The following is a 23153-nucleotide window of genomic DNA, read 5'->3' on the forward strand; positions in this document are numbered from 1 at the left end:
GGAAATTCTAAGGAGTCATGCATCTGGACAGAGTTGGGTTTCGCTTCTCGTTCTCTAGGGAAAGTGTTCTGTTGGCGGGAAAACGAGACCCAATATAGGTGCTGGTCGCAAGGGGAACTTTGCGGAGTCAATTGTTCAGCTTGAGGAGAGAGATCGTGTGTGGACTTCGTAACCCCAGTTCCTTGTTTCCCGGATCAAGTTTCCAGCCTTGCCTTGTTTCACGGACTTCCTTGGACATTGTTCATGTCTCATGTTTGCCTCGTTTCAAGTCTTTGATCTAGCCAAGAATCAAGTTTATTTTCCAGCCTTGTTGTCAAGCTTCATTGGACCTTAAAGACTCTGTCATTCCCCACACTATTGCTTGGCAAAGTGTGTGTTTCGGTCAAGTGGATTATAACTTTGGACTCTAATATCTTATATTGGACAATACATTTCTGGACTATATTTGACCTCATCTGAAAGGTCTGCTTCTGAACTTTATTCTTCACTTGTTTTTATTGACATTATATATTTCTATAATAAAGATATTAGATAGATTCTGGCCTCTGTGTAAGGTTATTGGTGCTCTGCAGCCTGGGTCCTGACATATCAATAGCAGTTTGATAGCCTGAGTGCCATGGCTCCATTCTATATAATCCTGGGATTTGTAATTTGGTGAAGTAGAGGTCCCAACTACATTATCGTATCATGCAGTTTGAAACTGCATTATATGGCCAATGTAGACTCATAGAACACAGTTCTGAACAGCATGGTGTAGCAATGTAGATAGAGCCAGAAATCACCAGTGCTGCAACACTAAAGTTTTATGGCAAATAATTCTACGTAGCTCTCAGAACTACAAATCCCAGGATATTGTGGAATGAAGACTTAGAGTCAAAGGTGTGATTATTTTCTAAAGTGGCTTTTTATGGTTTCTTTTTTCTTTTTTGGCAAAGCCACACCCATTTTGCTAATACTAGCCTGTTCGTACATTTAGCGGGAGAGGAAACCAGTGTTTGGGTTTTTAAAATGTTTTTATTGAACATTTCTAATTTTTTCCATACAAGATGGGTGGGGTGGGAAAATCAGGGAAAAGGAAGAAGTAATTGGTGGTAGTGGAGTTGTGATTAGTAAATTAAATCTTTACAAATATCTATTATGTTGCAGATGGAGAGGGAGGGAGTCGGGGGGGGGGGGACATTATATCAAGTTAAAATTGATACCTCTATTTCTTCATATCAGTTACAATTACCCACATTGCCCAAAGTATTAAAAATTCTGTATATCCTATAGCAAAGAGAAGAGAAATATTGTCTTCTAACTTTAAGTCTGGTCATCATATCTTCTTATATTTTCTTATGTTCTTCCCGTCTTTCCCCCATCTCTACACCATTAAAAGTTTATCATCATTCTTATCAGATCATTTGTTTTAAATCTTTTACCTAATTCTAGTTGTTACCTGATAAATTTGATAATTTAATTTAATCTTATTTCTTTATCATGTCAGAAGTGAACCGAGGGTACAGTTGTTAAAAACTTGGCATTATACCAAATGTCCTTTGACCAGTAGCTGGCCACTTGGAGTGCCTCTGGTGTTGCAATAAGAAGGTCCTCCATTGTGCATGTGGCAGGGCTCAGACTGCAGTATAGTAGGTGTTCTGTGGTTTGCTCTTCTCCACATTCGCATGTTGTGGACTCCACTTTGTAGCCCCATTTCTTAAGGATGGCTCTGCATCTCATGGTGCCAGAGCGCAGTTGGTTCAATGCTTTCCAAGTCGCTCAGTCCTCTGTATGCCCAGGAGGGAATCTCTCATTTGGTATCAGCCATGGGTTGAGGTTCCAGGTTTTAGCCTGCCACTTTTGGACTCTCGCTTGCTGAGGTGTTCCTGCAAGTATCTCTGTAGGACTTAGAAAACTATTTCTTGATTGAAGGCATTGGTGTGCTGGCTGATATCTGAACAGGGGATGGGTCAGAGATGTCACTGCCTTAGTCCTTTCATTATTGGCTTCTACATCCCGGAGGATATCAGGTGGTACAATACCAGCTCCCAACAAAGGGGGAGCAGTATAGTTTCTCCAGTGGTGTGGAGCATAGACATCCTGTGATAATGTGGCATGTCTCATTAAGAGCCACATCCATTGTTTTAACGTGGTGAGATGCATTCACACTGGGCATGCGTATACAGCACCAGAGTAGTAAAGCACAAGGGCAGATGTCTTCACTGTGTCTGGTTGTGATCCACAAGTCACAAATGTGACTTGCAGCATTTAATCTGTTCGTGAATTAGTATTATGTAGGTAAACACATGCTATCAGGAAGCCAGTGTTTTGATGCAGACCTAAGCAAAAAAAAAAAAAAGGAAAAAAGTAACTTCCTCATATTTGGAGTTCAGTAATTCTATTCTGTGATCTCAAATTCCTTTTATTCCTTTGCATAAAAGATGAGCTGTTTTATCCTATGTAGGAAAGTATAGGCATAGTGTATACCATGCCATAAAGATCAGCAGGTGGGTGAATGTGATATTATTAAATCTGGCAATAGTCTTGCTTGAAAATCAGTCTCTCTTGCTCTTTCCCCTCGCCCTTCCTAGTTTGATGTTTGACTTGTATATGGCTGCACACACATTAACAGATTAGAGAGCTTACTTAGGTATCTTGACCCAAAAAAAAAATAGAATGGCACAACACCCAGACATTGATTGACTTATAACCCACATTTCTAGACAAAAAAAAATCCCAGACACTTAGATTTACAACGTCATAAAACAAAACACAGTGAGATGAGATAGAAGAAAGCAACAAAAAGTGAACTAGAAAAGGAAGAGCAAAATATTTCAACGAGAAAATATTATTGTTCTTGCTATTTTGAATTCATTGCAATCTTGAATGCCTGCTTAAAAGCAAACAGCAATGTCATACTCTGGGTGACACAGCAAATAAGCCTATGTATTCTCAAGGGATAATAATAATAATAATAATAATAATAATAATAATAATAATAATAATAATAATAATAATTTTATTTTTGTATCCCGCCTCCATCTCCCCGAAGGGACTCGGGGCGGCTGACATGGGGACAAGCCCAACAACAACATGGGTTAAAATCACAGATCCATAAATTAAAACATTTTAACAATATGAAACAATATAAAACACATCAACAGAATTTAAAACCTGGGCATACTAGTAACTGAATATTCAGAGGGTAAATTTGTGCAGAACTCTGAATAGGGCTCCTGAGTAGTATAAGGGTGATCAGGGATAAGAGTGGAGTAAGTGCAGTAAGAATTGTAAACAGGTTGAGTATCTGACGGGACTATTTACTCAAAGGTGCACCAGAACATTGTTGTAAGCCGCCCTGAGTCCCTTTGGGTGAGAAGGGCAGGATATAAATGTTGGAAATAATAATAAACATCCATTTTTTTAGGTCCTTGTGGAAGGTGGACAGGGAAGGTGCCAGTCTGATCTCCCTGGGAAGAGAGTTCCAGAGCCGAGGGGCCACCACTGAGAAGGTCCTCTCCCTTGTCCCCACCAACTGCACTTGAGACGGAGGTGGAAGCAAGAGAAGGGCCTCCCTGGAAGATCTTAAGGCTTGCGTGGGTTCGTAGGGGAGGAGGCGATCGCAGAGATAAGCAGGTCCTGAACCATTTAGGGTTTTATAAGTGATGTTAAAGAGCATGGGAGAAAGAATGCAACCTTGCAGGACCCCACAGGCCAATGGCCAGGGGTCCGAGCAGGAATCTCCCAGCTTCACCAACTGGGAATGGCCCTCCAGGAAGGAGCGGAGTCTTGCAAACCAATGCCCCCAATATCCATTCCGGAGAGCCGTCCCAGAAGGATACCATGGTCAATGGTATGGAAAGCCACTGAGATGTCCAGGAGAACCAACAGGGTCACACTCCTCCTGTCGAGTTCTCTGCGGAGGTCATTCCCCAAGGCGACCAAAGCTGTCTCTGTACCATGACCAGGCCTGTGATGGGCCCAGATAGTTGGTCTCAATCAGGAATCTGTGGAGGTTATCCACCAAGGTGACCACCCACTCCAGAACCTTGCCCAAGAAGGGGAGGTTAGAAATTGGCCGGTAATTGGATCAAGGGATCAAGGGATGCCTTTTTCAGGATCAGTTTCACCAATGCCTGTTTTAAGGCAGATGGAAAATGTCCCTGATCCAGTGAGGCATTTATAATCTTCACAAACTGATTCACCAACCCCCCCCCCCCAAACTGGCAAGTTTTATTAGCCAAGAAGGGCAAGGGTTTGAAGTGTACGTAGTTACTCTCATAGCTCCGAGGATCCCCTTGATGTCATCAGGCTGAACAGTCTGAAACGAATCCATTAAAACCAGACAAGCAGGTGCCTCAGTTACCTCCTCTGGTGCTGCTTGAAGGCTGGTGTCTAAGTTGGAGTGTATCCGAGCAACTTTGTCTGCAAAATGATGGGTGAATTTGCCACATTGAGTTGTCGGGTGGACGGGAATAGCCTCCCCATCATGAGGATGGAGAAGCTCCCCTACCACCCAAAACAACTCAACTGGTCTATTGGTTGCTTTTCTGGCTGCCCGCAATGTTGCAGAGTAGGCCTTAAGGGAGGCAGTAGCTTGTGTTCGGTCAGATACACTTTGAGTTTTTCTCCAGATGCACTCTAGTCTCCCTCCCAACCACTTCATCAAAGCCAGCTCCTCAGAAAACCAAGGGGCTGGATTGACTCTGTGTGATGAGAGGAGACATTCAGGGGCTACTGCCCTGGTCATCTCGGCATTATAGAGATTAACCAAGGCTTCAACAAGATTACCAGCTGCCATGACAGGACAATCCCCAAGAGACATCAGGAATCCATCCAGGAACCATAAGTCTCCTGGGGTGGACCATCCTAATCGGTCCTCCACTCCTGCGGAGGTTTGGGGCTGCGGTTAGTCTAAAACTGATCAGATGATGGTCAGTCCATTATCTGGCTAAGGGAGGACACAATGACTTGGCCATTCTAATAACAAATAATTGATGGCTTTAATGGAAAATGCTAATATTTCAAAGGGTGCATCTCCACTGTAAAACTAACGTAGTTTGACACCACATTAACTGCAAAGGCTTGATACTGTGGAATTTTGGGATTTAAAGTTTGGTGAGGCACCAGCACTCTTTGGCAGAGAAGGCTAACAACCCAGGAAAACTAGAACTCCTATGATTCCAGAACACTGAGCCATGGCAGTTAAAGTGGTGTCAAACTGCATTAATTATACAGTATAGATGTACCCAAAGTCAGCTTGAAAACAAATGGTCAAGCAATGAAGATTAAATAACCTGGAACAGAACTACCCACTCCAATTGTCTCTGGAAGAAATATGGGAGGAACATCTTAGGACCCAATAAGATTCCAAATCATAATGGCAGTCTTTTTAGATAGTGTCCAGCTTCAGTAACAAATGAACTCAGAAAACTTTTTCTAACCAGTGGATTCCATGGACTAAAGAACATGTCTCAACATTTGTCCTCTTAAAACAATCTCAAAATATTTTGAGCTTTGAATGCCACATGTCTTCAGCCTATTTACCTCATACACACACACACAGATGAGCCTTGAAAGAAACACATGGCAAAATAGGCCATGTGCACCATTTTCCAGAAAATGATTTTTCTTCCATGTCAGGAGTAACTTGAGAAACTGCAAAGGGAGGAATCCCTAGGCAGGAAGCAACCAGGCAAGTGGGGTTTTTATATCTGTGAAATGTTCAGGGTGGGATAAAGAACTCTTGTCTACCTGAGGCACATGTGAATGTGGCAACTGGCCAGCTTGATTAGCATTTAGTAGTCTTGCAGCTTCAAAGCCTGGCTGCTTCCTGTTTAGGGCTTCCCCCTTTGTTGGGAGGTGTTAAGAACAATCAGGGCCAGTTAACACCTCCCCACAAAGGATTCCCCCAGGCAGGAAAAAGCCAGGCTTTGAAGCTGCAAGGCCATTCAATGCTAATCATGCTGGCCAGTTGCACTATTCACACTTGCCTCAAGCAGACAAGAGTTCTTTCTCCCACCCTGGACCTTCCACAGATCCACTTGCATAGTTTTCCAACAGACCTCACAACCCCTGAGGAGGCCTGGCATAAATGTGGGCGCAACGTCAGGAGGGAATGCTTCTGGAACATGGCCATACAGCCTGGAAAACTCAGAGCAACCTAGATCACGATCTTAAAAGGAGACTGTGCCCCGACGAAGGCAGTAAACAGATGGGTTTTTTTTTTCTCTAAAGAGCGCCTCTCCTTTTCTTTCCCAATGCCTTCAAGGCACAATGACTGAAAATGGGGTGGGGGTCTATCCAAATCGGACGTTTTGAGGGGCGTAAAATGAGATTCTGGTGGGGCGATGCCTTCAGTGTGGCACAAGGGTTTGGCGGAGAAGGGCGCCTCCCCATTCAGGCTAATCGCCTTGATGGTTGCCTCCCTCCCCGCGCCACTACCTTCCTCCTCCTCCTCCTCCTGCTGCTGCTGCTGCTGCGATGGCCCCCCAAGGCTTCCCCACCTGACGATGGGTCCCAGCTGCAGGATGTGGAGCAGGAGGACCAGGGGCCGGTCCCGGCTGAGGTCGCGGTGGACGAAGACCAGGCTGAACTGGACCAGGACGCAGGGCAGGAGGGCGAAGAGCAGCGTCAGCGACTGCCAGATGCGGTCCCCGGCCGAGCAGTAGGTGCTGCTCAGGTAGAGCGCGCACGCCGTCTCCGCCACGAAGAGGAACAGCGAGACCAGGACCGAGCCCGGGAATTTCATCCTCGCGCTCTCGCTCCGCTCTGTTCCGCGGCTCAGGACGGGCGCCCAGGCGGATGCCGAGGAGGAGGCGGACCCCCGCCGGCGCCCATGGCTGGGCCGCAGAACCCAGAACCAGGCCAGGGAGGGACGCCACCCGAGGGGGAGGGCTTGCGGCGGATGCGGCGCCGGCCGCCCAATGGGGCGAGGCGCTCCGCTTGGGTTGGTCGGATCCTCGCCTAGGAGGGATGCTGCCGCCGCCTTTCTCCCCGGGGGCTCCAGTCCCCTAGCCCCGCCCCCCCCCCCCCCCGCTCAAGGCTTGGCTGGGAGGAGCTCCTCTGCACCCCTACAATTAGCTTCATTTGAATTATTTGGGGAAACCAGGCCTGTCTTCTGCTAATCAAGCCTCTTCAGGCCTCCTCCTTTCATATCTCGCCCATCCTTGTAGTAGAGGGTGGGCCAAAAGGGACAAAGGTCTGATGTTTTGAAAATAAAGGTAAAAGTAAACGTTTCCCCCTGACATGAATTCTAGTCTTGTCCAATTCTGGGGGTTGGTGCTCATTTCCATTTCTAAGCCGAAGAGCTGGCGTTGTCCATAGACACCTCCAAGGTCATGTGGCCTGCATGACTGCATGCAGCACCGTTACATTCCCGCTGGAAAGGTACCTACTGATCTACTCACATTTGCATGTTTTTGAACTGCTAGGTTATCAGAAGCTGGGGCTAACCATGGGAGCTCACCCCGCTCCCTGGATGCAAACCACTGACCTTTTGGTCAGCAAGTTCAGCACTTCAGCAGTTTAACTCACTGTGCTACTGGGGCATCAGTTTTGAAAATAAATAAATGTTATTGTCAAAGCAGGCCCGTAGCCAGGATTTTGTTTCGGGAGGGGCTGGAATTTTGGTTTAGGGGGGGGGGGGTCTGAGTCTGCGGGAGAGGTCTACCCTAGCAAACCTTGTGTATTGTTATCCCAATACCCCCATGCATATGGGATATATTGAGCATGGTGATCAGATCATGATATGAATAAACATAACAGTTTAAATAATAAATCAATGGCCTTCTCACGGACCACCCTGAGAATTTCAGGGGGGGGGGGCTGAAGGCCCTCAAGCCCCCCCCCCCCCCTACATGACTGTGTTGAAGGCTTTCATGGCCGGAATCACTGGGTTGCTGAAAGTTTTCTGGGCTGTATGGGCATGTTCTAGAAGCATTCTCTCCTGATGTTTTGCCAACATCTATGGCAGGTATCTGTGGACAAGTCTACACTGGGACCACCAAATGCGGCGCCCAAACACGAATCAAGGAACATGAAAGGCACTGCAGGTTAACTCAGCCAGAGAAGTCAGCCATAGCAGAGCACTTGATGAACCAACCTGGACACAGCATATTATCTGAGAACGCAGAAATGCTGGACCACTCTCACAACCACCATGTCAGACTACACAGAGAAGTCAATGAAATCCACATACATGTGGACAATTTCAACAGAAAGAAGAAAACCATGAAAATGAACAACATCTGGCTACCAGTATATAAAAATTCTAAAATCAGGACAGTAAATAAAGAACAACATTCAGAAAACAGGGGAATTCCAGACATGAAACAATCAGGGCCAGCTAACACTTCCCAACAAAGGATTGCCTCAGGCAGGAATCAGCCAGGCTTTGAAGCTGCAAGCCTTTTCAGTGTTAATTGCAACACATTTCCAACAGACAAGAGATTTTTCTCCCACCCTGGACCTTCCACAGATATATAAACTTCACTTGCTTAGTTTCCAACAAATCTCACAACCTCTGAGGATGCCTGCCACAGATGACAGTGAAACGTCAGGAGAGAACGCCTCTGGAACATGGCCATACAGCCTGGAAAACTTACAGCAACCCAGTGATTTTGGCCATGAAAGCCTTTGACAATAATAACATTTCTTTCACAACATAATGTTATTATTGTTATTATCATCTATGGCCCACCTCTCCTTGTGGTTCAAAATGGGGCACAACAGAGTTAAAACAGCCATAAAACACAACAATATTGAAATACACATAAAATATGCACAAGACCATACCCATATAATGTAAATTAAAATTCACTGCATAAACATGTAATGTAATTTTATTCCCTATATATACTGCATTTAATGCTACGGTATAGCATGTTTTTTTAAAAGAATGGAGGCATTTCCATAACAATGGAAACAGCTTTCCATAACAATGGATTCAACCATCCATACACTGGGGAAAAAATTCAAAAAGCTAACCTTGATTTTGCCATTTTAAAAAAGGGACACCATTGCAACAAACTGTTGTATATAATGGGACTTAGGCATCCATGGATGTGGAGCTAAATCCAATATAACCCATGATGGCTGTTTTCTGTTGGAGGGCACCTCAAACATAATATGTGAGGTATATACGAGTTTAGGAGATTGCATAGCATGAAATCATAACACAGGAGAAAAAATGATCATATTCATGTTGACAGTAATTGATTTTCCTAATATAAAAATAATAATGAATTTATTACCCTCCTCTCCCTTCAACTCAAGGTGGAATATTACCTTTTGGAGCTTTTTCACAAAGGAAAGAAGATGGTCAGTATGTTGCATTCCTTTCTGTCTCATGCACTTTCTGGGGGCCTCCCTCCCTCCCCTTTCTTCCTTCTCTGTGTTGTGTGTGATGTGTTACCTTCCCCTACTCTCCTTGTTTTCCTCCTTCCAACAAGGGGGGGGGGAGAGAGAGAGAGAGAGAGAGAGAGAGAGAGGATCGCAAAAGGAGAGCCCCCAGACACCTACTTCCCTCCTCCTCCTTCGGTTGACCCCAAGGGCCATCAAGTCCAACTTCCTTGTTTCTGCCATGTAGTAAAAGCACAAAGCACCCGACAGGTGACCATCCTGTGTCTGAATAATAATAATAATAATAATAATAATAATAATAATAATAATAATAATAATAATAATAATAAATCAGGAAACGAGTGCAAAAAGTCAAGAACTGGACATCACCTGATAGTGATCAACTTCATGGATTTTGGCTCAAATATCTGATTAGTTTACATGGAAAAATGGCCCAACAATTCAATGAGATGCTGCAGAAAGGAAGTATCAGTGAATGGCTAACAACTGGAAGAACATACCTGATACAAAAGAATCCAGCAAAAGGAGCAGCACCAGGAAACTACAGGCCAATAATGTGTCTGCCCACTATGTTTAAACTACTGACTGGCATCATAGCTGACAGAATTCAAGACTATCTTGAAGAAAAAAAAAACTTCTTGCCAGACAAACAGAAAGGCAACAAATGGAAAAGCAGGGGCACAAAAGACCAGTTATTAATTGACAAAATGATTCTGGAGAACGGTAAGAGCCAAATAGCTAATCTTCACATGACGTGGATTGACTACAAAAAGGCCTTTGACTCACTTCGACACAGCTGGATCATCAAGTGCCTGGACGTCATCGGGATTTGTAAAAACGTAGGCACCTTTATTGAAAACATGATGGAGCACTGGAAAACTGAACTGTTTGTTGGAAATGAAAGCTATGGACTTGTCAACATCAGAAGAGGAATTTTCCAGCGAGATTCATTGTCCCCTCTGCTTTTCATTATTGCCATGATCCCTCTGTCAACAATCTGACAAAAAACAAATCTCAGCTATAAAACATCTAAGAATTCTCACAAATTATCACATCTGATGTACATGGATGACCTGAAGCTATATGGGAAAACGGAAACTGAAATCCAGTCTCTGACCAACACTGTCCGAATTTTTAGCACTGATATCAGCATGGAGTTTGGTTTGGACAAATGTTCAACAGTGGCATTGAAGGGAAAAACTATTGAAAGTGAGGGCATAAATATGCCTAATGGCCAAACAATAAAGTGTCACCAGCCAGAGGCCTATAAATATCTGGACATCAAGCATGAACATGTGAAAACTGTGGTCAGCAAAGAATACACACAAAGGGTCAGAAAAATTCTCAAAAGCAAGCTCAATGGAGGCAACACCATCAAGGCCATAAACACCTGGGCCATACCTGTCATAAGATATACTACTGGCATTCTAAATTGGACACAGGTGGAACTGGACAATTTGGACAGAAAAACAAGAAAACTCATGACCATTCATCATTCACTGCATCCCCGCAGTGATGTTGACCGGCTGTATCTCCCTAGAAGACCAGGGGCAGAGGACTCTTACAAGTAAAACAAGCAGTCAAAAAAGAAGAACATGCCCTGGCAGAATATGTAAAGCAAAGTGAAGAACCAGCTTTGATTGAAGTACAAAATCAGAAACTCCTCAAAGCACAGCAGACAAAAAACCAGTACAAGAAAACCGCACTACAAACTAGACCTGACAGCTGGCACAACAAAACACTGCATGGAAAGTTCCTTGACAAAATTGAAGGAAAAGCTGATAAGGAGAAGACCTGACTTTGGCTCACAAATGGGACACTGAAGAAGGAGACAGAAGGCCTGATCATTGCAGCCCAGGAGCAAGCCATCAGAACAAATGCAATTAAGGCCATGATCGAAAAATCAGCTGATGACCCAAAATGCAGACTGTGCAAGGAAACTGACAAAACCATTGATCATATCCTCAGCTGCTGTAAGAAAATTGCACAAACAGACTACAAACAGAGGCACAACTATGTGGCCCAGGTGATTCATTGGAACTTATGCCTCAAGTACCACCTGCCAGCAGTAAAGAACTGGTGGGATCACAAACCTGCAAAAGTATTGGAAAATGAGCACGCAAAGATACTGTGGGACTTCCAAATCCAGACTGACAAAGTTCTGGAACAAAACACACCAGACATCACAGTTGTGGAAAAGAAAAAGGTTTGGATCATTGATGTCACCACCCCAGGTGACAGTCGCATTGACAAAAAACAACAGGAAAAACTCAGGCACTGTCAGGACCTCAAGATTGAACTTCAAAGACTCTGGCAGAAACCAGTGCAGGTGGTCCCGGTGGTGATGGGCACACTGGGTGCCGTGCCAAAAGATCTCAGCCGGCATTTGGAAACAATAGACATTGACAAAATTACGATCTGCCAGCTGCAAAAGGTCACCCTGCTGGGATCTGCACGGATCATCCGAAAATACATCACACAGTCCTAGACACTTGGGAAGTGTTTGACTTGTGATTTTGTGATATGAAATCCAGCATGTCTATCTTGTTTGCTGTGTTATTTCCTGTTAAATTGTGTTGTCCTTACTTCGAAAGTAGTTGTGCTCCAGAAACTTCGTTTTTGTGCCCACAGACTATATTAAATAGGACTCTACAAGATATTTAGTCATTGAGAAACAAGAGCAAAATGTGCTATGTCAGGATGTCTTTCCTGCAAAGACAAAGTTTTTGCAGTTTAATAAACTTTTCCCATGTGTTTATGATAGAACCAATTAGGAAATGACATTTATAACCCAAGAACAAAAATCATAGTCCAGGAGAGGAGGTGTTTCTTTCCACAAAGAAAATAGAGGAGGGACAGTGGGAGGGAACAACTCTCCACAATCTAATGGCAAAACAACTGAGAACTCCTGAATAAAATGGATACTTTGTTAGTGTGTGATGGACGTGGAAAAATTATCAATTTAATTTTGAAACAGAAGATGCCTGAGCTTTATGGTAATCTATTCTTCCAAACACTTGACATGTTCAGTGGGATGAAGTGGCAAGAGTGTTATGCAAATGAGCCTCAGGGTGTTGCGTTCCTTTCTCACCTCCTCTCTTCCAGCACATTTTGAAATGTCACAGCAACAATCATTTTTATTTAACCTTAAAATGCAGATTTGCAAGAGTAAGTTCTTAAATGATTATAAAGAAATCATATTACTTTACCACAAAGAGCAATTATACTGACACAAACATATTTCATTCGAGTAACCTTAGTGTGCAATGTCTGACAAATTGTGGTAAGGGTAAATTCTGGTTTTATTAAAACAAGTCTCTTCAAACCATGGTTGGCTTGTTCCTAAACCATAGTTATGACTGACCATAGTTTAAGAATAGGGAATAATATTTGAATTTAATGGTAAAAGCATCAAACAATAAACGAGTCTTCATATGACTGGTAAATTCTGGACATTGTAATCCAACATATCGGAAGAGCATCTGGTTGGGAAAGTTTCTATCAAGCCATGGTGTAGCATTATGTCTAAATCAGAGCATTGTTTAATATATACAAATAGCCACAAAACATATACTTTAGCTTTATTTGAATTAAGGCAAAATATAACACAGATTTTATATAAAGAACATGGATAAATGGAGAGAGCTCTTCTGCCACAATTAAGTCAGTATTTTGATCCTCACTACAATAACCTTTAAAATATGGCTCTTTCTTATGCCTCTCTAGTCAACCATACAAAACTAATACAATAACACATTTTGAAATATCACAGCATTTAAAACAGTAGCAAGAGTTTTTATTGAACCTTAAGGTGCAATTCTACAACAGTAAATGTATCAATGATTCTGAAAAGATTATACAACTTTCTGGCAGTGAGCAGGTATCAAAGCTGAGGATATAGATGTCTCTTTATGGTAAACCATAAACTGAAATAAATGAGCAGAGATTATAAACAATGGGTACAAAATAGCAAAGTATTTCTTCCTCTACTCTGCTGGTTATTCTATAACAAAAATTGCTTTAACACAACCTTGTGTGCACTGGAACTTTTGTCAGGATTTAATTATATCACAAGCAGCCCCTGGTCTTCAGTGAGACCTTGGACTTGATCCTACATCTACTTCAGGCAATGGCAAAATGTTACAGTAGAGATGCTGGTGGGTACAATATTCTCTGAACTTCAAGGGCAATGTGATACATGGAATAATCATTTTTCAGAGTGCTGAACAATCAAAATAAACAAGGGTGTGCTTAACTTTTAATAAGTAGCCACCTGCATATCCCCTTCTACCACAAATCAACCATTATGGCCCAGATCCCAGGGGAGCATAAAACTCTGTCAGTGTACTTTGCTAGAGATCTTCTGCTTCTCATCCTCCAGCAGCACAAACGCAGCCAGGTGACAGCAAGCTCCCATTGTTTAGCTAAATAATGGGTGTTATGCAAGGGGGCACTGACTTTCTTCTTGTGCAATCCTTGAAAAGGCAATTACGCTGGTGTAGACCCTGGTTCAACAAGAGGGTTATGGACAATGTGCTCAGCTTGGTAATTGGATTGTGATGTCTTCAGTACTTCTGAAACTGGATATCACATGGAGTAGCATCATGGAAGCATAGAATCAAACCCAAGTTTATTGTACCCCATTTCCCTCTCAGCATAGCAACAATTAAACATGGAACTAAATATTCAAGATTAGTTTCCTTCTATTTGAAACTGAAGGATTCAACATGATCTTTCCCATTATATATACTATATATCAATGTATAGAAAATATTTTTGGTTTTTATATAGCATTGCTTAAGAATATATTTGCATTAGAAAACATTTATGACCAGCAAGCCGCAGTTTTGCCTTGCAAAATAAATGTTAATTCGGTCTTGTATTGGCTGTATTATATTGCTCTTGTTCAAACTAGCTGGTAATCAAGTTGTATCAGAGCTATCATGTGAAAAATAGGACTCCTATAATTTTTTAATTGACAACTACCAACTTTGTTCTAAAGAACTATTGTTAGGTATATATCTAATGTGACAAAATGGGAAAAGCATGCAATTAAAATGTTCCAAAAGTATATACTTCTACTAGAAAATAAGATCTGTCTTCCGATACCTTAGCTACATTCTACCGATAAGTTGTAAATATTCACAGTAATCCAATCTTTCAAGCACATCTTTCAAACTGCAAGACTGTACAGTTGAGTAGAATGAATAAACTGACAGCAGTAAGTGTAGCTAGAAGGAGGTTCAGTATGGGGATGGTTTCCCTCAGTATAAACAGACACATACAGCTGATAATGGAAGTCTATGACTGACATTGACAAATTCAAGGCAATTTCACTCTTAAACACAGTTTATGGGATTTAAGAGTCACACAGTGGCGCAAAATCTGTGCTGTTTTGTTGGAATATGCCTACTCACATCCCTAAATTGCTGTATTGTTTCAAGGGCCCTGAGTATTGCTGGTATATGGCTTTGTACTATATAATGTTATTGTCCTTTAGGTGGGTTTTTTTGTCATTTTCAAAGGCTACAATGCTAAGCATATTGAAAGTGGGATTTACTCCTGAGTAAACAATGCTATTACCTGTAAATATGTCTCATTGAACCGAGTGGGAATAGCCTCAAGTAAAAAAGGATTGCACTGTACGTCTCTTTCCTTAAATTGCCCCAACCTTCTAACTCTTAGCTAATCCTATCTCTACAAGATCATATCAGTGTCCAGGACTGTGATTCTGGACTGAGACAAAAACTGATATTCTATATTTACTCTCAAGTATTTATTTGTTTTCTTAGTTTTCATTAAAGATGGAAGATATAGATTTAAATCAGTGGTTCCTAACCTTTTTTTGACCAGGGACCACTTGACCAGGGAACACTTTGACCAAGAACCACTTTGACCAAGAACTACTTTGACCATGGACCACTCACTTTAGATTTGGTTTGGTTATTTGGGGTGCTGATTCAGAAAATTGCATTGAATAGATCACATCAGCTCTAGTTTCTGATACAGAACATATGCCATCCAACAGTTGCCATCTGCTTGCCCACAGAAAGCCGTATTTATTAAGCCTTGGCACTATAAAAGGATTTCGCGAAACCAGTCGCTCTCGTTGCAACAATGTAGTAATGGCTGGGGACCATATTTTAGTTCTTGTGGACCACTGCTGGTCCACGGACCACAGGTTGGTAATCACTGATTTAAATCAAAGTTATTATTTCTCCCATTGTATCTTAAATGCCTACTTTACATTCAGCTGTGCATTTGTGTGTATTACAAAAAAATCTGATTTATTAAAGCCCAACCGATCTTGAACAACTCTAATATAGCAGTGTAAATCTCCTATGTTCATTAAACATATGAAATATATTTGGCAAGGTCGCGAAGTACCTTCTTAAAGAGACATGAGATACATCTGAATGTGACATATTTCCTCTAGATATTTTTGTTTCTTCGGCTCTTTTCAGTGCTTTCAATTTCATGTAATAGCAATGACCCTTGTATATAGCAGAGAAGTCAAAATTAACACAGAGACCAGAAGACTTGAAATGGCATGGTGCAAATGGGTAGACAATTCCCCTTCTTCCTGAAATACGTCACATGGCACATTATCAAAATGGAGAAAGATTCAATGGGACCACTTGGTCATCAAGTTTCCACCAGAATATCTGCAAGACTGAAAACAGGTGGGGAAACAGAAACTTAAGCAAAACCAAATTCACAGTTTGGCGAACATCTGCCAAGTTCAAGCAAAAAGCAATTAGTATTTGCTAATATGTACAAATCAGATAAATAGCCCATATCCCATAATCAATAATACAATAATAATACAAATAAGAATAAAACCATTGTTGAATGTCAATATTTTTCTATACAATTCTAGTTGAAATAACTTTACTATGATTTGAATATTGCTGCTCTTGAGTCGCAAATAGGAAGACACTTAGGTTGAAATCTAATGACTAAGATACAAGCACAGAAGGCATATACATCAAAAATAGACACAATGTATGGCAAATGTATCTTAAGTAAGTATAATTATACTCACAATACACTGTTTAAATTTCTGTTTCACTATACAGAGAAGCCACCTAATACATTTAAGAACATATTCTGTGTTGCAATCCTAACACACTTTTAAAACAAGGCTTAAAATGCATAAATAAGATTTCTAAAAAACAAAAGAAAAACTCAAACTTCCCTTTTGTCAGTCTGCCTTGCAGATCAGGTATGTGTCACATGTTACTGAAGTAGTAACCAAACATAATGTAACTATAGGCTAGCTTGTTTCTAATGGTAATATTTGCAATAAGTAAATACAAGTTCCAAATTCGAAGCCTTGGAGCCCAGGTGACAGTATCCCATCTATATAACAATTAATGTGCAATAATTTTGAGGAGAGATCATGTAAAGAAAGTGATAGAAGGAAAGGGGGAATTCCTTCCTTTGGCCTGGAGAGTTTTCTAAAGGCCATTAGAATAAGAGATCAATTGCAAATCAGCAGTCAAGAGGCACCAAAATAGGAGTTCCTTTTAAGGAAGTGTGTTTTTACAACTGGAATAAATACTGCACAGAATGACAGAATAGACTGTATTATCAAATCCTTTAATACCAGGACCATTTACATTATCAATAATGAGAACGCCTTTAATGCAAAATGATGGAACTGTCTTATAAAATATTTTGTAAAAGTCTGGAGACCACACTGAATTTCTCCTTTTGAAATGTCGGTTTTGTTTGTAAGATGGTCTGGAAATTATGTAACATCGAAAGAAACACTTCTAGCATGTGGCAGAAGTAGTCCCCTCGGGGAGAAGGGTGGGGTATAAATGTAATAAATAAATAAATAAATAAATACTGTAAACTGTATATAAACTGTAGAATCAATACCTTTCGGCACCACTTCAATGGGTATTTAGTCTTCTCTGCCAAAGCATGCTGATGGCTCTTCAAACTACAAAGCTCAGGATTCCAAAGCATTGAACTATGGCAGTTAAAGTGATGTCAAGCTGCATTAATTATATAATGTAGATGCACCCTGTATCAGCAAATTCAGTTTTAAGTAGGGATAAATCAAGAGATTTTCAGAGCCAATGCTTGTACTTAATTTAAGGGAAGCTGAATTACTGAGTTCACTACAAGGAACTCAAAACAAATTTAGTAATTTCCAAAATGGGATTAGATAATAATATTAAATTATATCAGTAATCGTTATAAAGTAATCCCAACTCCACTTCCAATTGTTACCATTTTGTAAGAGTGTCTGCCTCTGCATTGCCTTTTTCTGAAATCTCAAGATACTATGAATGAAACCTTCTGGTTTGAAAGCATAGAATGTGTTTGATTTCAAATGTAGCATTTGCAAAAAAACAAAAAAAAATGAATGAGGGAGGGAGAGAGAAGCCCCAGGTCTTATCATGCTAGAGTACTAAAGATCACAAATGTGAGTTGCAAAGAGCAGTCAAATAGTTCTTAATGTATTGCAATCAAGAGTATTATCTTGCCTCCCATAGAGGAGCTTTTATCTTAATACGAGATATCAACTTGGTTTTCAAAGAAGTAGCCATGTAAGTCTCTTGAGGCATAAAATGGAGAAAAGGAAGGTCCAGATCTAATGGAGTAATTGAGTATCTAATTAATTTGGTTTTACTGGAGGCATCGTTTGGATTTTTATTCACTTCTATAGTAACAAAGATGTGGCCCCACAAAATGGTGGAGAATAAATACCCATGTTCATGTTCTGTGCTTTGTGTTGCTATTTGGTGTTGCAGTGACAGGAAGAATCTCTGTTTTAATATTGGAAAGCAGTGGCTCATGGCATTAGGACTCCATCCCCACAAACTGAAAACTATATTTTCCTACCTTTGAGAAATAGCAAAGTAACAATTTACTTTTTATAAGATGGCTATTATGGTTGTAGCCAGCTGCTTTTGATAGAATTTGAATCATTGACTGTAACTGATTATTATTTTTAAAGTAACATTCCAAGCTCTAATTTATGTAAGTGTAACATGAGCTTGTAAACACAGTATAACCTCTATATTCATGGGATCAGTATCTGCAGTTTCATTATCCATATCTGACAAAATATGTCTTCTCAAGGCCCTCAGCATGACTTTATTGCATTCTTGGTCCAGAAGCCCTTCATTTAAATAGGGTTATTATCCTAATACCCACGTGAAGTCTGGGAACATGGATACAGGGGTTGTACTGTAGTTTAGCAACTGCTAACTCTTTTTTCATGGGCCTTTGAAGACATGCAGAGAAATCAGACAGGAAAGGACAGAAATTCTGTTTCTAGAGATTGCTTGCATCTTTTCTAGATGGACTCATTTCAAATACTGAGAACCATGCTGCTAAAAGCAGGTTTTGTCTTTCCAAGTGCATGCACAGTGCTGATATATTATTTATGTATGTCAATTAAATCATAAGGCTCGGGTACACAGTTTCCAAATTCATAGAAATATAATAAAGAGGTGGGTAGCTTATGGACTTCCAAATGTTATGGCATGCTGTGTCCACAACTTTACAAGTATTAAAAAGGCCTGTGGGAGTGTAGCCCAAAACATTTGGAAAGTCAAAAGGTTCCCTAGTTATGGTGTAAATAACTGTATTAAAATATATCAATCAAAACATATGGAAAAAATTGTATATTATATATGTTTGTTGTTGCATTGCCTGTGCTTTCAAAAGAATTTAGCAAAATGCTTATCTTTGTATGTTCTTGATAACAATTAACATGTGGATCCCGATTTGTACATTCCTAAAATTTAAGTGTCTTAAATTTTAAGTGTCTGTTTTGGCCTTTCTTGAAATACACCTTTTTAAAGGCTATTGATCCTTGTGAATCAGTTATTATAACTTCTTAGGGTTCATCTGAATTGTTTTCTTTTCAGTTTTGGAATAATATGAAGAGTTCTTATTCTTTGATTCTACTATTAGAAATTGAGGTGGTGCAATGGGTTGAACCCTTGTGCCAGCTGAACTACTGACCTGAAGGTTGAGTTGCTGACCTTAAGGTTGCCGGTTCGAATCCGTGAGATGGGGTGAGCTCCCATCTGTCAGATCTAGTTTGCGGGGACATGAAAGAAGCCTCTCGGCAGGATGGTAGCACATCCAGGCATCCCCTGGGTAATGTCTCTGTAGACAGCCAATTCTCTCACACCAGAAGTGACTTGCAATATGTTCTCAAGTCGATTCTGACATGATTAAAAAAACACACCCCCTTTCCCCTAATCTTTCTGTGTGTGTATGTATGTATGCATATGAGTATGTGTTAAGCTTCTCTCTCTGTCCCACCCTGCCTGCCCTGGATCATTAAGGCTATCTCATTAGTGGTAATGCTGAAATTGATGAATTATTTTTACATAGCCTTCCTTGATCGTCAACTTCATTTCTGGGTCTTGAAGGGCTATCCCGGCACAGGAGTGGAACATGTTCCATCTTATACAAAGACACTAAAAAGTGGGAACTCAGCCTGGTTAGGTTGCAGCAAGTCAACAAGGAAACACACAGTCCCTGAGAAGCCCTCAAAAAGGCTGTAAACACTTTCCAATGATTGGGAACCAGCCTTGAATTCTTCAGTAAACAAGAATTCAGCAAACCTAAGAAACAAGAAAGAGAGACAAAGAAAGCAGTTATTGACTATCTCAATACCTATTATTGACTACCCATCACAAGCTATTTTCTTAGGATAAAATATGCTTCTATGGGAAACTTCACTGTTCATCCTTGACCTATTAGATTGGTATCAGTTTGTGCTCTTCTCTGATTGGCTTCAACATAACACTGCCTCGTTGTATCTCATATTTCTTCATCAAAAGTGGCCTCATCCGTATTCCTTCATCAAAAATAGCCTCATCAGAAAGAAACCTATGATTAGGAACTCTACAGGGATTTCTCTCCTGATGTTGCTGCGAAATCTTATGTCATCTTTTTTTTTTTTTTAACTTTTCTGGGTCTGGTCTCAACTGACTTTAGTTCTGCCTGGTTTACATATAAAATTCAATTTCTTGTTGGGTCCTTGATGTTTTTTGTGCTTTAAGTCATTTCTGACTTATGGCAATCCTATGACTACCATGGGGTTTTGGAGAGTTAGGAGTGTGCAACCTGTCCAAGGCTACCCATTGGGTAGGGTCATAGTCCAATGCTCAAATCACAACACTATGCTGAGAATTATTTATTTATTTATTTATTTATTTATTTATTACATGCATTTATACCCCGCCCTTCTCCCCAAGGGGACTCAGAGAGGCTTACATTCTGCCACGAGGGCCAGCAACAAATATACTATAAAAACAAAACAATTAAAACATGATAAAAACATGATAAAAAGTATACAAAAATTAAAACGCTGCAAAGCAGCGATATTACCTTGGTTCTATCAAAACCAGTCCATTTTTGGTTCCTCTTCAAATGCAATCTGACACAATTTGTTGGGTATGCATCCATAATTCCACAAATGACTCTGGGCTGATTTTTTTTTTAATTTAAGCTTTCTCAGAGATATAACAAGTTTAGTGTCGCATAAGGAGTGTGAATAAAATATTCACAAGTGGACTGCAGCTGTTGGTAACTGAATAATTCTTGCTGGAGAAGGGGACACATAGGTAAATTAATTTATTTTTATTTTATGAACAGAGGGGATGGATTGCTTATCTTCTACTTCTTGAAGTATTAAGAAATAATCAAGGAAAAGAAAAGCTAGATGCTTAATACAATAGCCTAACAAATGTCAACAATTATTTCCATAGACTGGTAAGAAAAATCCAGCCTAGACCCATAGATTCAGAAGGATTTCTGAAAGTTTCCTTAAAGTGATTTAAACAAGTATTTGATCATTAGGTTGTAATTATATGATTATTGTTTTACATGGGCTAAATCACACACATATATTAAATACATGCTAAGAAATCTGGCAATAAAGTGAGGTGGGAGAAAATGGAGGAGGCATAAAATGTGAAGAGAAACTCCTCCAAACAGAATAGTTTCTGTCCTAAAATGGTACCTTTGATTCCACATATGTGGGGTAGATCTCATGGTCTTTAATTGGATGCAGGAATAAACAAAGACCTGTGCTGTTGGGTGAACTTAACAAATAGCAAGAAGACAGAAAAAGACATAATGAAAAAACCCTACCTCTGATAGAATTATTATTATCTGTACCTTCTTGCTGAAGCTAAAGTTATCTTAAGTTGCAAACTACTAGTTCAGAAGGAGAAAGATAAGAAACCAAAACGCAGATACCCTTTGCTCTATTTCTGTTATGGTTGAGCCTTATGGCTCTGATTCTGGGAGACGTGGTCGTAAGACTCCTCGGGAGTCAGACACTCTCGAGGAGCGAGAAAGGAAGCGGCTGCGGGACTTATTTGCAGAACCATCTGACGAGGACTCCTTTGAGGGTTTTACTGAGAGAATGGAGGAAGAGATGGTTAGCTCAGAGGAGGATGACATGGAATGGACTCGTGTGAGGGAGGATTTGGGTGCCACCGGCAATGATAGTATGGAAGGCGATTGGGGACCTTCAGGATTAGACCCGTGGACAAGCTGGAGGGATGGAACGGGATCCACAGCTGGGGATGCTGTGGGGCGTAGTCAAAGGTGTTTCAGCTCTGATGAGGAGGATGATGATGAGGCACCTGGAATTAGGGTAACAGCTGATAGCGATGAGGAGTTGTAAACTGGCATAAAATGGGGTTTAGAATCTAGGGCTAATTGCGTTGGGCAAGGTAATCTGGACGAACGCTTGGGCTCTTGCTGGGAATTTCCTGAAGACGGGTGTGTTTCGTTTGCTGAATACGTAAGTTACCAAGGACACTGGGCATAGGCGGCGGGAGGAACTGTGTGGGCTTTTGTTGTGCAACCTGTGTTTAATCTTAATAGCTTGGACCTCCGTCGTCTTCTTGACGGACGCCAATTGTTTACTCTGGACTGACTGACTGACTGACTGACTACGACCTCGGACTATCCTTCCTGTGGCTATCGTTGGAACTGGTGAACTACAAACATCTGTACTTGGCTGTCAACCTTCGGACCGGATTGGGACCTCGCTGACCGCTGCTGCCCCTGATTGATGTGTTTAAACCCGGAGATTGTTTGCTGCGTGGAGGAGTAACTTCTTAGTTACTCAATATCAGCTTTTGGTAGCAGAGAAGTATCTGCTGCCAGTTATTTGTGTTTCTTTGAACCTTTGTTCACCAGCTTTTGTTTGTTTAAAGTCCCAGGCTGAAGTAAGCTTTTTTAGTTTAACCCGGATTAAACTCCAGTTTAATCCGGTTTATCTTTTGAACGTTTTCTAGTATCTTTTCACTTCAAAGGCCAATGTTTGCCTAGCCCTTGTCTTTTACGGGCGTTTTTGGTTCTGTAACTCCAATAAACTTTGTTGAATCTTATCTGGTGGCGTTCTGTCCTTGACAATTTCTTTGGGCTTACCCAGTTTTCCCTAGCATGCTATTTGATAACTGGAGTCAGAGAACCAACAGTCTCATGGTGGCTGTTGTATTTCTATGAATTTGTACTATAATAACTGCAAATGGTCTTCTCAGCAAATTGGAGGTGGCTGGGTAAGTGAAATCTTTGCTTTCTGATAATTCAGTCTACACAAACTTTGTTGCATGCACAATTTAAAATGTTGCATAAAATTCCCTCAGGCCATGTGTATAATAACATGAAACATAAATGAATTTCATGTTTAGTCCTGACATCTCATTATATATCGTATGTCAAATCTCCAGAAATAAAATTAAAACACACAGCACTACTCCTGGGGCTTTCCATTGTATACTACTGCAATTAATTCCTAAGGATTAAAAAAG

General features: G+C 40.8%; 2 protein-coding genes across 4 annotated transcripts in view; both read right to left on the reverse strand.

The window, feature by feature from the left end:
• The window catches only part of xk (X-linked Kx blood group antigen, Kell and VPS13A binding protein), a 54683-nt gene extending 34927 nt beyond the window's left edge, over window positions 1-19756 (reverse strand). Inside the window, exon 1 of one of the 2 annotated variants that reach the window (XM_062977197.1) lies at window positions 15730-19756. In XM_062977197.1, the coding sequence (XP_062833267.1) occupies window positions 15730-15821 (92 nt within the window). In that variant the 5' untranslated portion in view covers window positions 15822-19756. Of the gene's footprint in view, window positions 1-6485; window positions 6985-15729 lie in introns of those variants that run through there. The other variant, XM_003218916.3, reaches the window with a different exon arrangement.
• Window positions 12912-23153, reverse strand: part of lancl3 (LanC like family member 3) — a 42159-nt gene continuing 31917 nt past the window's right edge. Inside the window, exon 5 of one of the 2 annotated variants that reach the window (XM_062977199.1) lies at window positions 12912-16015. In XM_062977199.1, the coding sequence (XP_062833269.1) occupies window positions 15988-16015 (28 nt within the window). In that variant the 3' untranslated portion in view covers window positions 12912-15987. Of the gene's footprint in view, window positions 19944-23153 lie in introns of both variants that reach the window. The other variant, XM_062977198.1, reaches the window with a different exon arrangement.

This window comes from Anolis carolinensis, chromosome 3 (genome assembly GCF_035594765.1).
Source record: "Anolis carolinensis isolate JA03-04 chromosome 3, rAnoCar3.1.pri, whole genome shotgun sequence".
Taxonomy (NCBI): domain Eukaryota; kingdom Metazoa; phylum Chordata; class Lepidosauria; order Squamata; family Dactyloidae; genus Anolis; species Anolis carolinensis.